The 12,500-nt window shown below is 44.7% G+C and overlaps 1 protein-coding gene across 1 annotated transcript in view; it reads left to right on the forward strand.

The window, feature by feature from the left end:
- Positions 1 to 12,500, forward strand: part of pi4kaa (phosphatidylinositol 4-kinase, catalytic, alpha a) — a 50,812-nt gene that overhangs the window by 24,656 nt on the left and 13,656 nt on the right. Inside the window, exons 32-42 of the mRNA XM_076303074.1 lie at positions 918 to 1,076; positions 1,407 to 1,558; positions 1,747 to 1,854; positions 2,383 to 2,510; positions 4,268 to 4,417; positions 5,343 to 5,422; positions 6,135 to 6,334; positions 7,826 to 7,916; positions 10,591 to 10,758; positions 12,181 to 12,234; positions 12,386 to 12,500. The exon at positions 12,386 to 12,500 is cut by the window's right edge and continues 6 nt beyond it. Of these exons, the coding sequence (XP_076159189.1) occupies positions 918 to 1,076; positions 1,407 to 1,558; positions 1,747 to 1,854; positions 2,383 to 2,510; positions 4,268 to 4,417; positions 5,343 to 5,422; positions 6,135 to 6,334; positions 7,826 to 7,916; positions 10,591 to 10,758; positions 12,181 to 12,234; positions 12,386 to 12,500 (1,405 nt within the window). The remainder of the gene's footprint in view (positions 1 to 917; positions 1,077 to 1,406; positions 1,559 to 1,746; positions 1,855 to 2,382; positions 2,511 to 4,267; positions 4,418 to 5,342; positions 5,423 to 6,134; positions 6,335 to 7,825; positions 7,917 to 10,590; positions 10,759 to 12,180; positions 12,235 to 12,385) is intronic.

A 12,500-nucleotide genomic window follows, 5' to 3' on the forward strand; every position in this document is an offset into this window, starting at 1 on the left:
GGTCTGAATGCCTTTTTTAAAAACCTGCTACTGCATGGCGCAGTCCACCTTACCGTGATAACAGAACTGATCATGTACCCACCTCTTATTTTACCACTACATCCCCTGCTTAGCTTGAGTTGCCGCTGAGTGCCTCTGAGTTTAGACCATCATGGAGTTTACGTGCACAGCGCAAGCACAACACACCACCAACACAACCCACCCACGTTGGTAGCCTACACTCCTGACTCTATGATTGGTTAGTGAACTTAGATTCCTGATTGGCTAGCCAAACCTGAGCATCGTCATTGGCTATTCAGGAAGTGCCAGAATCGTCTCAAAAGTAATCGTATACTTGCAGAAAATACTTGTGCGAGCGGCAGAGATTCGTAATGGCAGAATAGCGTCGTAATTGAAAGGCAGCAACTGTGGAATATTTAATACCTGTGGAATATATTTGTAAGTGAAGGACATATGAGTAATACTTAAAATCGTTCATGTTATTTTTTTGTTAAATCACAAATCATTTTTACAGTTACAAATCCTGATACACACACACACACACAATACATATGAGACGCTTCTCATCCCTAAGGTGGTGCAAAAGTCTGTGCACTTGCAGAAAAGATTTGTAACTGTAGGACAACTTTTTGTGCATAAAATATTGATTTGTAATTGTAGAATATGTGTAATACAAAAAGCCTCCAGAGGCTCTAAAGTACAATTTGACAGGGTTCTTGTGATTCAGAAAAGTAGCTTGTTGGTCTACGTGAATCCTAAGGTTCTATGTAGACATATTTCATTTTTAGAGCAGAGAAGCCTTTACAGATAGGTGGGTTCCGAGTCGGACCTTTAAGTAGACATTAATGTTATGAGTGAGGACTGGGCATTACTCTAAAACGGGCTGTGGTCTTTTTGTCCTCTGCGTTCTGCCGCAGTTCATGCGTGAGATGGCCGGGGCGTGGCAGATGACAGTGGAGCTGAAGATGGGGCTCTTCTCGGACGCCCAGGTGGAGGCCGACCCGCTGGCCGCCTCCGAGGAGAGTCAGCCCGTGCCGTGCCCCCCCAACATCACCCCGCACCACATCTGGATTGAGGTGAGCACCGATTCAGGGTGGTGGCCGGAACTCTTTTTTGTTGCGTCTGGTTTATATAATTTGATGTTTATGTTACACTGATAACCAGTTCTCCAATCCAGGGTCATCATATCCTGTTGTTTTTAGTCTCCTTAGCAGGACACGGGACTAGAGATTTAGCACGCTAGCGGTGAAAAAGTGGTACATAAGCATGGCGAGATGCACTAATACATCCTTGCTGGTTTTTCCTGTGTGTCTGTTATGCTCCTTGGACACCTTGTCTGTCTTGTCTGGTCTGTCTCAAGAAGACTCGTCACCTCAGACCTGTGCTTGTGTCCCTCTGTCCTGTAGTTCCTGGTCCAGAGGTTTGAGATTGCAAAGTACTGCAGTGTGGACCAGGTGGAGATCTTCGGCAGTCTGCTCCAGCGCTCGCTTGCGCTCAGCGTAGGTGGACCCAAGAGCAGCCTTAACCGCCACGTGGCCGCCATTGGACCGCGCTTCAGGTGAAACACCCCACGCTGCCTGTGAAGTCGCACGGCTTGGGTTGCTTGCTTGGGTCAGTGCTGCTCCTCAGGGAATTCTGGAGCATCACCATTTTGTGTGTGTGTGTGTGTGTTTGTGTGTGTTTGTGTGTGTTTGTGTGTGTGTGTGTGTGTGTGTGTGTGTGTGTTTTTTCCTCGCTCTCTCTCAGGCTGCTGTCTCTGGGTCTAGCTCTGCTGCACTCGGACATGGTCACCAACGCTACCATCCGGAACGTTCTGCGTGAAAAGATCTACTCCACAGCTTTTGACTACTTCAGGTACTGTTTCTGATAAGCCAGGTGACCTCTAACCCTCATTTCATGTGCAGGAGACTCAGTCATAGTATTGAAATACATGAATATATGAATACATATATTAGCCAAGGTTTATACATTGATCTTGCAAAATGTATTCAACCATGAGGCAGTTAATATGGTGTTAATATGGTTTTGTTTTTTTAACTTAATACAGGAAATTACTGTAGACCCTTTCAATCTGTCCCTAGAGGGTTTCCAGTTTAAATGTTGGAAACAAATGCAAATGTTTTCTACTATAGCATAGAGCTTTACAAAATGTCAACTGTGAACTATGTGTCAACTTTCCTTTTTGTTTACCTCGGAGATACTGTTAGCTCAGTGTTGATTTCGGTGCCACAGGAAGTGCCTTTGGAACAGACATGATTGTTTACGTAGTTGAAAGCGTCTATATAGAATGATTGTGATTCTGGTGCTGTGGTTTGATTTCATGATAACGGCATGTCCCCACACCACCCGCCTCAAACCCTGACTCTGGCCTTCTCTCCCCAGCGTCGCTCCTAAGTTCCCCACACAAGGGGACAAACGCCTGAGGGAGGACATCAGCATTATGATCAAGTTCTATGCCAGCATTCTGTCGGACAAGAAGTACCTGGCGGCCTGCCAGCTGGTGCCACCTGGTGAGCTTGGCGCCAATCCCCCCCCGAGCACCCTCTCTGCCGGGATTTTCGGATCGCTAATTGTTTCCAGCACTTCTCCGATATCGATTTTGAGTAAGCCCTCTCTTGCAAGCGCTGCGGTTTTCGTCATCGCAAAACGGCGAGAGCATGTTTTTTTTTTTACGCGGGCCAAATTTGCTACATTTGTATGTGTGGCAAATTTGAAAAAAAAAAAAAAAAAAGCCCAGTCGTGAAAAAAGAAAAAATCAAACCAACTGCACGGCGATCATCATGAACTTCCTTTCCTCCTGATTTGTCAATTTGTCGCTCAGAAAACAAATTGATAAAACAGGTTTGAAAGAGAGAGAGATCTCTCAGTCCTTCACCTCCGACGCCCTCCCTCCCTCCTCAACACCACTCCATCGGAGATCATTCTTCGTCACCTCATCGATGAGAACATGAGCCATGCCCACATGCCATTGCTGGTATCACAGCTGGTAGATATGCTGTAGCTGCATGACCATTTCAGAGAACCAGTAGACCTCCACCCGGCCTCCAGTGACATATCCCAGGGTTCTTGCGCAGGCCTGGGGAATGCTGGGAAATGAAGGCGTTTAAAAAAAAACCAGGCCTGGAAACCTTTGAATTCAGTAAATGGTCTTAAAATGTTGCAAAAATGTTGACAGTGATACAATCATTTGGTAAAGTTCTGCTAGCACAGCCACAAACATGAAAAATGACACAAATGTTCTCTAAATCTCTTCTCTGCGTAAGTTCAGTATCCCATAACAAACATCATCCTCATCATTTCTCCCTTATGAGAGGCTGATCTGTTGAGCAGTCCAGACAAAAGTTGGACACTAACTGACGTTTAGGCAAAGCAACTCAAAGGATAAAATAGACAGCACAAATAGAGCTCTAGAAATTTGTATGAAATGAAAATGACTGAAATTCGTTCCCCATCAAAGAGCAAGAACCCTTTTCTCCACTTATTGTGGTGCAAATCAAATCATCACATCCAAGTCATTGTATTGTGAAGAAGTAGTATTAGTTGAATGAGCATGTTGGTAGAATACGTTTGGTGATATTGTGCCCTATTCAGATAGGAAGCCTAGCCTAGCTGTGTAAAGCTAGCTGTCAGAGCTTTAGTCAGAGTCAGAGAAGCAATTCAGAAAATTAGTTACAGGATTGGAAATGAGCTGGTAAAATATATGAATATATGACTTGAATTTCCCCTAGGGATCAATAAAGTATCTATCTATCTATCTATCTATCTATGAGCATAAGTGAGAGGTCATTTCAGATATACAGTGGAGAGATGTTAAGTTCCAGGTGTTATAGGGGGGGGAGTTTCCGCATAGTGGCCAATCAACAACCAAGCCTATTTACAGTCAAAAACAACATCACCAACAGAACAAAGCATATCACTGGGATAGCATATCAAGCAGCTGTAATTTTTAGGATTTGGCTCTGGTCTAGGTGAATCCACAGGGCTTTATTCCTGACATTTTTGTCATCTTTAACGTTCAAAGGAGGAGTGGAAATAGAGTAATTTTGGCAGAAAGAGAGACACACCCAGAGACAGAGAGCCCATGAGAGCTCAGGTACAGCAGAGGCAAGACAGAGAGCCCAGGAGAGCTCAGGTACAGCAGAGGCAAGACAGAGAGCCCATGAGAAGCACACAAGGCTTGAGAGCACATGGTTGCATATCCTCTGACAGTTGTGTGTGTGTGTGTGTGTGTGTGTGTGTGTGTGTGTGTGTGCGTGGCCCCTGGCAGACCAACAGGACCCGTCTCTGAACAGCCTGTCGGTGATGAACGCGACCGACCCGCGGAGCATGGACGGGGGCAGCCGGCAGCAGACGGGCCAGGGCTGGATCAACACCTACCCGCTCTCCAGTGGCATGTCCACCGCCTCCAAGAAGTCAGGTACGGTTACACACACACACACACACACACACACACACACACACACACACACACACACACACATCTTGAATTTCCCCTTGGGGATCAATAAAGTATCTATCTATTTATCTATCTATATATCACACACACACACACACACACACACACACAAACACACACACACACACACACACATACATACATACATACACACACACACACACACACATCACACACACACACACACACACACACACACACACACACACACATACATACATACACACACACACACACACACACATCACACACACACACACACACACACACACACACACACACACACACACACACACACACACACACACACCACACACATCACACACACACACACACACACACACACACACACACACGGTTACGGCTCAATGAGCACCACCAGGCCTCTCAGTGTTCCACCTGTGCTTCATGCATGTTAACACTACAGTATGAAGGCCACACACACCATATCATAAGAAATGGGGATAATGATTGGCCACCACTAGGCCCCCTCTGTGTTGTACATGACTACAGTTTCCTCCTACCACACTGACTAGAAGTTGAATGTTATCCCTCATTCTGTAAGTCACTTTCGATAATATGTACACTACAATATGAAGGCACATGTATGTATAAGTATAAGTATATATACTCTTTTGATCCCGTGAGGGAAATTTGGTCTCTGCATTTATCCCAATCTGTGAATTAGTGAAACACACACTCGGCACACAGTGAACACACAGTGAGGTGAAGCACACACTAATCCTGGCGCAGTGAGCTGCCTGCATCAACAGAGGCGCTCGGGGAAATGCCATATACTGTATCATAATAACTGGGAATATTTGCGTGTGGGGTGTTTTTGGTGGCGATTAGTTGTACATTGGTTGCTATGTGTTGTTCCATGCAGGCATGTCAAAGAAGAGCAACCGAGGAACTCAGCTCCACAAGTACTACATGAGACGCAGGACTCTGCTGCTGGCACTACTGGTATTCCCTCCTCCTCCTCTCCACTCCTCCTTTCTTCTCTTGTTCTCCTCCCCTCTTCTCTCTTCCTCTCATTTCCTCTCCTCTCTTCCTCTCCTCTCTTTCTCTCATCTCCTGTCTTCCTCTCCTCTGCTCTCTTCCTCTCCTCTTCCTCTCCTCTCCTCTCCTCTCCTCTCCTCTCTTCCTCTCCTCTCCTCTTCCTCTCCTCTCCTCTGCTCTCTTCCTCTCCTCTCCTCTCCTCTCCTCACCTCTCCTCTCTTCTTTTCCTCTCCTCTCCTCTCCTCTTCCTCTCCTCTCCTCTCTTCTCTTCCTCTCATCTCCTCTCTTCCTGTCCTCTCCTCTTCTCCTCCCTTCTCATCACCTGGCTATTGACTCTCCTCCTCTCTTCTCCTCTCCTCTCTTGAAACTCCACTGACTGATGTTCTCTGTCTGTCATGGCATGTGTTTTTTTTTTTTACTACTTTTGCCTTTGTTTTTGCTTACTAATTATTCTTTATTTTTTAAATGATTTTACCTTTCCTGTTTTCTTTTTATTATGATCTTTACCTTTTAACTATTCTTTGACTATATTGCCCTTCTATGCTTTTATTTGTTATTATTGTTTGGTTTTGTTTATGTAAAGCACATTGACACATGACCTCTGTGTATGAAATGTGCTATATAAATAAACTTGACTTGACTTGACTTGACTTGACTTGTCTGTCCTCCATCCCAGGCCAGCGAGATCGAGCGTCTGACCACCTGGTACAACCCACTGTCCACCCAGGAGCTGGTCATCTCAGTGGAGCAGTCGGTGGAGACCAGCATCGCCAACTGGAGGTCCAAGTACATCAGCCTGAGTGAGAAACAGTGGAAGGACAACGTCAACCTGGCGTGGAACATCGCCCCTTACCTGGCCATGCAGCTGCCCGCCAGGTACACACACACACACACACACACACACACATATGGGACTGCCGCCGCGCACACACACACACACACACACATATGGGACTGCCGCCGCGCACACACACACACATATGGTACTGCCGCCACACACACACACACACACACACACACACACACACACATATGGGACTGCCGCCGCGCACACACACACACATATGGTACTGCCGCCACACACACACACACACACACACACACACACACACACACACACACATATGGGACTGCCGCCGCGCACACACACACACATATGGGACTGCCGCCGCGCACACACACACACATATGGTACTGCCGCCACACACACACACACACACTCCCACAAGTAAACATACTCTGCCCTGGTCGCCTGTTAAGCTATACAGCAACCTGCCAGATGTATACATACATACACTACCTGCCACACACACACACACACACACACACACACACACACACACACACACACACACACACACACACACACACACACACACACACACACACACACACACACACACACACACACACACTGATTCACCTAGATCTACAAAACATTAAGAATGGGGCCCCACATGTATCCATTCTCTTGTGTACACAGGTACTGTTCAAATATTTGTTCTGTACATACAGACGCCTGATTTGTTTGATCTGATGGGTGTGCTGCCCACTTGCATCTAAAGAAAAAAAAAAACTAACCTGAACTCTACATGCCAAAAAAAACCTCTCAAATCACTGTTCCCCTCACTATTCTCAGTGCTTGTGAGATGGAAACGTTCGCAAAAGGTCATCATGAATGGATACATAGCCTTTTTGTGTCATTCTAACACATTGAGCCCTACTTGAAAAGATTTGCAAAGTCTAAAGTCTAACTAAAGCTAATTGAATTACTTAGCTAAATCTATTAGCTAATTTAATACGATGAGCAAAATCTTAAGCGCAAACATAGATGAGTCTGATGAGTTTGTACTCCCACATTTAGTTCATGCACAAGACACTGCGTGTTTTCCAGAGCTGCATGATTATCGCAATCGTAATCGCAATATGAACCAACGCAATTACCCAATTGCAAAAGCTACAATTAATCGTGCACAGTTAATTTTGTCACATTTCTGACTTTTATATTCATTTCATCCTCATTGACTATGGCACTTCTGGTGTGTTTCCTACCTGCGATTGTGTTTCCTACCTGCGATTGTGGTGAAATATTCCTCCTGAGGTAACCATAGAGTATTTCAAGCACTCGTATAGACCCTTTCAACAATAAAAACAAAAACAATGCTTGAACGTTCTATTTGGTTCCCAATCTACTTCCTCTGCATTAAGATAACATACGGAATGTTAAAACGGATGCCTTGTGGGGCCAACTATGATGCTGATAATGGAACTCTCTTGAAAGGGTCTATAGATCTACAGATCCACACTCTGGCTTGGAGCGGTTTGGGCCTTCTTCAGTGCTGCTCACCCGACTCTCTCTGCTGGCAGGTTTAAGAATGCAGAGGCCATCGTTGCCGAGGTGACGCGCCTTGTCCGACTGGACCCAGGAGCAGTCAGCGATGTCCCAGAAGCGGTCAAGGTGAGTGCCCACAAAACAAGATATTTCATATATGTGTACCCGTTTTTATTTCAAAATGTGCTTCTTCTCATAGATTCATGTTACATTTATGTTTGACAGATTTCTGTTACATTTATTGTATCATATTTTAATTTATGTGCCCTGTGCATTCATGGTTACAAAATTGTTAAGTTGGCAGGGTGTTTAGGCTTGGCTATTAGTGCCTCAGGATGTTACTCCATACTCCACCAACAGGGGGCAGGAGATCAGGTATCTGTTTCAGAGATGAGTAGTGCAATGCTGATTTGCTTTTGTGCGATTTAGAAAGCTGCGTTTGTCATTAGAAGTGTTTGTGCTCTCGTTCTGTCAGTGGTTGGGGTTGAAGGTCCAGAGGAGAGAGAGAGTGTGTGTGTGTGTGTGTGTGTGTGTGTGTGTGTGTGTGTGTGTGTGTGTGTGTGTGTGTGTGTGTGTGTGTGTGTGTGTGTGTGTGTGTGTGTGTGTTTGTGCTCAAAACTGGTCTGCTAATGACAAGACAGCGCCTAGCGTGAGAAACTCCCTGTGCAAATAACTAATGCTGGTTGTTAACTGATGCTTTCATCTCCCTGTAGATTTCGCTCTCACTCCCTCACTTTACCAATCACCCAGCTATTTCTTATCAGTCATTCATCATGATCCCACTGTTACCATTAGTTATCCACAGTGTGTGTTTGTGTGTGTGTGTATGTGTGTGTGTGTGTGTGTCTGTGTGTCTGTGTGTTCTTTTTCTTTTTCTGAATTTATTGTTTATGTTAATACCACTCTCTTCTTGAACAACAGTTGTGTTACAAGACTTCTGCACAGGGCATGAAATTGGCACTCGCCCACACGCCAAATGCGGGTAACTTTTGTGATTGGCGGGTGAAACTGTCAATCTACCTGCCACGTTGGCGGGTAGCCAATAAGACAACACAACACTGAGCAAGGAGATGCACTGTCGGGATTGCCGTAGGAAATGTACTCTTTACTCCGCTACATTTTCAATTGCCTTTCGTTACGAAAACAAGTTTATTATTGGAGAAAGTATCTCAAGGGAGAAAAGAGCACCTCTCCCCGGTACACAACGGCATGGGAGAAAAGAAACAGGGCTTCAGAAAGCATTGCTACGTTTCCCCGCGATTATAAAAGTAATGGCTGGCCTATGTAGCCTACTACACAGAAGTAGATGTTCTATATAGCTAACAACTCAGTTAACGCAATGACGGCTGCCAGTTGCTGCATCTTCTGGCGAGGCTGCCAGAGTGCCAACGAGACTAGAGGTATGACATGATCCACATATATTCATTTCTGGCCAGCATCGTTCAACAAGCACATTGGACAAGGAAAGTAGGCCTACAACTTAATTTTCAAGCAAAGCAAATGCACTGGAAATCGAGCATACAAGTTAGAAAAAGCCTAGCATTCATTTATGTAGCCTCAATGTTGCAGGACATGACATGAGACGGTCGGCTGAGAAAACAGATAGCCTGCTCTGTCGCTCTGCCCGAGTGGATATGCCTAGGCTATTATAGCCTAAATATAGGTCTACCCATAATATAGCCATTGTTTTTAGGTTACATTGTCTGTATAGTTAAGTTATAACCAGACTTCTAGCAATGCAAAGCAGAAGAATCAGCTGCAATGTATTGGAAGACTGCTTTTCAATCCATAGCCACGTAATGCTTATTCTGGCTATGACAAAGTATATTAAATAAAATATATTTGATTTGGGCTTTTAAAATATGTTTGACTATATGATTAGCCTACAGAGGAGGAGAAAAGCAAATAGGCATAAAGGAGGCCTACTTGAGTAATTTATTAACAAAGTACTTTTTTACTTTTACTTGAGTACTGTAATGTGTATTCTGTACAAGTTCAAGAACCATTCTTATGCATTTTCTGAGTCGTTCACCTTTATTTTGGGCACAAAATAATTTTGGCTGGTAAAAAACCACTGTGGCAGGTGGATTTCAAAATTCACCTGCCACAGTGGCTGGTGGCCAAAAAAGTTAACTTCAGGCCCTGCTTCTGCACTATAGTGGATGAACTGTTCATGTGTGGGATTTAAGTTCACTTGGCTTGATTCCTTTTGACAGGATTTGTGATAACAATCTCTCTCTCCCTCTTTAGTTCCTGCTCACCATAGACATTGATTCTCTCTCTAACAATAATCTCTCTCCCTCTTCATTTCCTGCTCACCATAGACATTGATTCTCTCTCTAGCAATAATCTCTCTCTTACTCTTCAGTTCCTGGTTACATGGCATTTACATTTATATTTACATGTAGTCCTTTAGCTGACACTTTTATCCATAGTGTCCTACAAAAAAGGACATGTTAGTGTAGCAAGTTGAATGACCGTACACGCGACGTTAAGTCAGTGAAAGAGTAGAGGAATAGTCTAGTGCTAGACGAAGCATGTTGAGTTTTCTAGTGCTGGAAGAGGAGGCATTCTCAGGTTGGGTCTTGAGGAGGTTTTTGAAGATGTGTGTGTGTGTGTGTGTGTGTGTGTGTGTGTGTGTGTGTGTGTGTGTGTGTGTGTGTGTGTGTGTGTGTGTGTGTGTGTGTGTGTGTGTGTGTGTGTGTGTGTGTGTGTGTGTGTGTGTGTGTGTGTGTGTGTGTGGCCTCTGCCACCTGGCACACCACAGACACTGATTCACTGTCTCGGTCTTCCTCCTCAGTTCCTGGTCACATGGCACACCATAGACGCTGACTCCCCGGAGCTAAGTCACATCCTGTGCTGGGCCCCGGCCGATCCCCCCACCGGCCTGTCCTACTTCTCCAGCCTGTACCCTCCCCACCCTCTCACCGCCCAGTACGGGGTCAAAGTGCTGCGCTCCTTCCCTCCCGTATGTACACACACACACATGCCATGTTTGCATACTTATGCGTGAGGACATGTATACAAAGATGGGTGCCTGATTTGTTCTCAAACAGAAATGAAAATCACAGACATTTCACAGACATTTCTGTAACTGAATATTAAGGATTGTTTCGAAGCTGCAGTACGTGATCCAAAAAGTCCAATTAAACCTAACACTGCGCCAAAAGAGCAGCGTATAGTTAATTTGCACGTGCACTCAGCTGAGCTGCATGCACATCTGAGCTCAGTGTGAGCTGTAGTTCATAAATAATGTGTAAGCAACGGGCAACGCTATGAATAATAGCTCCTGCGAAATCAGGCAGGGGGATTTCAGAAAAGGCACCCATCTTCGAATTCTCTGGGTAGAACTAAGCCCTCATGTGCAGTATATGCAAATACTCTCTCTCTCTCTCACTCACTCACTCACTCACTCACTCACTCACTCACACACACACACACACACACACACACACACACACACACACACACACACACACACACACACACACACACACACACACACACACACACACACACACACACACACACACACACACACACACACACACACACACACTCAAATCTTCTCTGGCAAACTAATTTACATACACAATGTACCTGAGATATACCCGACCATGTGAGGTGTATGGTACACTTTTGGGGGGGGTGGACCGAGTCCTACAGTTAAGAACAAAATTATTCATATCCCTGGCAAAAATTGATTTAAAGTTGACTGTTACATTTTCTTTTGACTCTTTTGTTCTGACTGAAAATGACACTGCCACATGACAAAAGGTTGTAAGACAATGTGGTAGAAGCATGGAATCAAAAAAATAAGTGTTTTTGTCTTTTTTAACATTTTTGTGAAAAATGGCGTGTCCAAAATTATTCATATGTGAAGGTGTGGTGATGTGGGGCTATTTTAATTCCAAAGGCCAAGGGGACTTTATCGGGATGCATAGTATCCTGGATCCATGAAATAAGTGGCCTTTAAAAATAAAAAATCTGCCTGCCTCTATGGGAATTTAACATAGGAGTCAAATACTTATTACCCCTGTATTTTAAGGAAGAACATTTATTTATTTATTTACAATACATTCTTCATTCACTAAAAAAAGGTTGGATTTTTACTCATTTTTTTAATTTAGGCATTAAGATCAATTTCTAACAGATTATTTTATATTCCTCTTTTTAGTCAACTTTAGCATGGGTTCAAATACTTATTCTCCCCACTGTACCTACCAAGCTTCTCCATGTCTCCACAATGATTCTAGACCGCACCTTTTTAGCAGTTGTTCTTAACTGTATGTTGTCCCTGTCATTTGCTGATGAATGAGTAGTGGGCAGCTTACAGAATGTGCCTCTGGTCATGGCAACAAGTCTTTTCTTTGCCTTTTCTTGTTGACAGGATGCCATTCTCTTCTACATTCCTCAAATAGTCCAGGCTCTACGCTACGATAAGGTGAGTGACAAGCATGCCAGGGGGCACTCTCGCCGCCCCTTTCACCCCCTCCAGTCTTTTTTGAGTCACCTGTGTGCCAACCGGCTCCTCCTGTCGAAAACCCACACACCCACACAACCTCCCCCCCCCCCCGCTCCTCCTGTGTCCGCAGATGGGCTACGTGCGTGAGTACATCCTGTGGGCGGCACAGAAGTCCCAGCTGCTGGCCCACCAGTTCATCTGGAACATGAAGACCAACATCTTCATGGACGAGGAGGCACACCAGA

This window comes from Alosa pseudoharengus, unplaced genomic scaffold, assembly GCF_046254945.1.
Source record: "Alosa pseudoharengus isolate Yale_2024_CS ecotype anadromous, Long Island Sound unplaced genomic scaffold, YU_APseudo_1.1 YU_APseudo_1.1_scf_24, whole genome shotgun sequence".
NCBI classification, from domain to species: domain Eukaryota; kingdom Metazoa; phylum Chordata; class Actinopteri; order Clupeiformes; family Clupeidae; genus Alosa; species Alosa pseudoharengus.